The sequence below is a fragment of the Aegilops tauschii genome, chromosome 7, assembly GCF_002575655.3.
Source record: "Aegilops tauschii subsp. strangulata cultivar AL8/78 chromosome 7, Aet v6.0, whole genome shotgun sequence".
NCBI classification, from domain to species: domain Eukaryota; kingdom Viridiplantae; phylum Streptophyta; class Magnoliopsida; order Poales; family Poaceae; genus Aegilops; species Aegilops tauschii.
In genome coordinates this window covers 627,499,365-627,503,622 of record NC_053041.3, presented here as the reverse complement: position 1 = coordinate 627,503,622, position 4,258 = coordinate 627,499,365, and the positions used below count along the sequence as shown (strand labels likewise).

General features: G+C 48.6%; 1 protein-coding gene across 1 annotated transcript; it reads left to right on the top strand.

The window, feature by feature from the left end:
• On the top strand, nt 1–2,064 carry LOC109732830 (uncharacterized). Its single transcript, XM_020292029.1, has one exon. It carries the CDS (start codon nt 1–3, stop codon nt 2,062–2,064), a length of 2,064 nt encoding a protein of 687 aa, XP_020147618.1.
• The last annotated feature ends 2,194 nt before the right edge of the window (nt 2,065–4,258 follow it).

The window sequence follows — 4,258 nt, the reverse complement described above, 5'->3', positions numbered from 1 at the left end:
ATGCCATCTTGGCTGGAACTGTGTTATGAGTGGGAGATCCAAGCTGTAGTTGTTGCCAGCTTCAGTCTGCAGGTTATCCTCTTCTTCTTTGCTGGGATCCGCCGCTACAATATCTCGCCTGTTCTCAAGGTCCTCCTCTGGCTAGTATATCTGTTTGCTGATTTCGTTGCAATGTACGCCCTGGGGCACATGTCTTCGTCCTTGTCGAAGAAATCATCTGGTGAGAATCAGTTGGTGGCGTTCTGGGCGCCGTTCCTCCTCCTGCACCTCGGCGGTCAGGACACCATCACTGCGTACGCCCTGGAAGACAATAAACTCTGGCTGCGCCAGCTGCTGAATATGTTTCTTCAGGTCTCCGGCACCACTTATGTGTTGTACAAGTACATCATTGCAGGCGGGGCGAGCTTTATCCCTGCCGCTATGTTGGTTCTGGCAGCCGGAGTTGTCAAGTACGGCGAGAGGATATGGGCGATGAAGCTTGCAAGCAAGGGTGGTTCCCCTTTCGGACACCGTAAGGATATTCTCGGGAGGATTTGTAGTGTAGAGACGTCTCCACCGTCTCCACCTAGTAATCAGAACATCTGCCGGTGGATTTATGACCGCTTCACCAAAAACAAACAGTTTAGAACATATGCATTTCTTGTGACGGAAGCACACGCGTTGCGCCATGTACTTGCCAAGCCTTTAGTCATAGACGGGAATGAGAAGTCCTATGAATTGGATCGACGCCGCAGTAAAATGCTGATATATCGTGCACATGAATATTCTTGGGATGACGGAAAAGGCGGACATCCATGGGAAATGGAGAAGAGGAATAATGGGGATTTGTACAGGGCCATAGAGGTGCAGCTCGCCCTGATGTACGACGTGCTGTACACCAAGGCAGGAGTGGTCCACAAAAGGCGCGGGCAATGGATCCGTGCCATTTCTCTTGGGTCTTGCTTCGCCGCTCTTGTGGTCTTCACACAAAGCAACAGAGATGGATACAGCACACCCAACATTGTTATCACTTTTACTCTTCTGGGCGGAGCTTGCGCACTGGAGGTCGCATCTCTTTTCAAGGCGATTGGGTCGACCTGGACATATGCCATCCTGAGAAACCAGGGGTGGATCAAACTGGCCAATGCGATTCTGTTCGCACGACACCAGCTCATTGTCGTCAAGGATGGAAGGTGGTCTGATTCCGTCGGGCAATATAACTTAATATCCTTCTGTGTTCACAACAGCAAGGACTGCCTCAAGAGAAGAATAGCCAAATGGATTGGGGTGAAGGTCTTGTGGGACAAAGCTCAATGCACCAAACATCCCAAGCTTTCATCTGCCGTGAAGGACTTCGTATGGGGCTTCCTCAAAAGTTATATGTTTGAAATTGAAGAAGTGGACATCCAGAGTGGGAACTGGGCTCGCAGGTTCAGCGGCTTCGACTTCGACCAGAGCCAACAGCTGGATTGGAGCCTGAGTTGTGAATTTCACAAGAGCGTGCTTATATGGCATATAGCCACAAGCACCTTCCTCAATCACCCTGCCGTCCAACCGGAGCCGGTCGACAAGGACATGGCAGAAGCAGTCAATACCCTGTCTGATTACATGATGTACCTCCTAGTCCGGTACCCTGAAATTCTTCCCAAGAAACCAGCTACTCGAGACCTGCTTCAAGAAACCTGCAGCGACTATGCTGAGAATATGATAAGCTCCAAAACATATAATGTGGTTGATTCTCACCAGATAATTCTGGATTTCAAGAAAGGGCATAAGTTGACTCATCACAGTTCAGGCAGTGATGTGCTGTTCAAAGCATCCATCCTTGTTGGGAGAATGCTCAACATGGAGTTGGGGCTCAAACATAAGATGAAAATATTTGGAAAAGTGTGGACTGAGATGTTGTGCTACGCAGCAACCAATGCATCTGGGGGATTCCACGCTAGGCAGCTGAGCAATGGCGGAGAGTTTCTGACCCACATCCTGCTTCTCAGTAAACATTACTCTCTTTTGTATAAGAAACCAAGGCCGTTTAGAGAAGCTGATGAAACTGTGAAGCTGACTGCGTCCGATGGTTGCAACTGAAATCACCGACTAATAGAGCAGGTCAACAATCTGCAAATCTTCTCTCCTCATCGAATCCAGTATCTGTGTAATTCCATTTTCGTTGTTTGCGTTGAATTTGTAACTCCATTTCAGTTCCAGTCTTAACTGCCGCTGGTGAAGCATGTGTAATGTAATCTCTTTTGCCAATCTGTAAGTCCCACCGAAGCTATTGGTATGACACTGATTCGTATTTTCACTTGCCGTGTCATGTGTAAGGTAGTACAAGCTCTAATTGATGTCTATATTGTTATCATGCAACATCCGTGTAATATTCCTTGCGAAATTAAGATCTTTTTCTGGCTGTTTGGAGAATGATTAACTCTTGCCTTTTCGTCTAGAACTTTGCCTGGAAATGGAGATGAATTGTTTGGTGCGTGGGGGCTAATTTTTTGCTGGGAAGCACAGGATTCAATCTCCGTGCGGATTCTATCCCTGTTATCTACTAGTAAGGTACACGTGCATTGCACGCATGAGATTTGGCAATCAAATTATGAATAAATACAACATTATAGCATGTAAGCTTTGAGTCATATATGCATGATGTAGATGTTCGTTTAATAATTATAGTTCATCTCATTCAAAATCATTTAGTTAATCTATTTTAAGATTCATGGAATTGTGCGTTGTAAAGCATAAAGTAAAACAACTAATGGCAATTCATGTAGAAAAAAATTTGGGCAATTATGATACGGAAGATTCTAGAACAAAGGAGAAGTGCTTGTGTTTTGAGGTTGTGCATTATGCTTAAGTTTAACCATGGAGTCTTCTAGATTGTATATGTGGCAAAATCTGGTGGAATGTAGATGATATCCAACGGCCAGTAGTGCTCGGATTTGCCATCTTTGCACTGTCGGATTGGCTTCATCCAACGACCATCTTTCAAAATTATTCACACACTATATAGGGGTATAGATATATGGTTTGTTTGGAAACTGCGGAACACGGCATATGTTTCGAGCGAAGAGCAGAGTAATGCATCCCAGGTCCCAGTGAAGTGATTTTATTTTCCTTTGTCAGTCGAACATTGTGATCTTGGGCTGCACTGTATACGTATTGCAGAAAAACGAGGCAAGTAAGTAAGATGGTGGTGGTAGGAGGTGCTCGGCTGATGGAGCAGGTTGCACACGATGTTTTCATTCAGCTTGGCGAAAGGGTGGAGGCAAGCAGCACCCAGATTGCATCTTCTCAAACTTCCACTTGAAACTGCAGCTCTATCACTGAGAAGGCACACGCTCCCCCCTCCCCTTTTTTTTTGAGACAAACTTTTTCCTTATTTGAGTCCATGCCTCCATGGAGAAGGCACAGTTGGGCACCTCGCTGGACTGAGCCGGGGCTGGTGGCCCATCCAGGCAGAAAGCCCAGCTAGCAAATTCTCTCTGACGTCAACACCGCCCATTGACTGACGAGTCGGCCCAACGAATTTCTCCAGTGAGCAGCACGCCCGCGGACTCGTCGTCTCCGGTGGCGACGGAGGCCGGGGCTGCTTTTCTTCTCCCGCGCTGGGGCCAGCGGCACGGTGGGATGGCCGCGGGCGTGGCGGGAGGCGCTGGATGTGACATCTTTGTTGCGCCCCTGCCCGCACCATCGCCCTCCAATTGCGGCCGCCTACGCGACTCCCTGTTCCCGGACGCTCCACCGGAGCCGCCCTCGCATGGCCTCGCTGGTGCCGGTGCTAGCCGTGACCTCGGCACATCCCTGTCCCCTCGCAGGTCTGGCCTCTTTGCGCGACCACACACACGCCGCGCCGCGCCGCCTCGACCCCCTCCCCGCATCCCAGACGCGCGAGTCAATTGCAAGAAACCACCACATTTGTGGCTAGGTTTGCAGAAAACCACCGACTCATTAATCCGTTGAAAAAACACTGCAAAATCACTTAAGCCGTTGCAAAAAGCACTGATTAGGTGATTTGGCCCGTTTGATCGCTCTCTGACAAGTGGGGCCTGATTGCAAGAAGCTGACTTGGTAACCAATTTACATACACACCCCTTAATGTAAAACAAAAACGCAATCACCCCCCTCCCTAGTGTGGACTGAGTATGAGCGTCAATTGCATATTTAGTCGGCCGCCGGTGAGATCCCGTCGAGTCCGCGGTAGCTCTTCCAGATTTAATCGGCAGTGTGTGTTGCTCCTTCTTGCATGCGTGCGTGGGCATGCTTGTGCTGCTACTTCCTG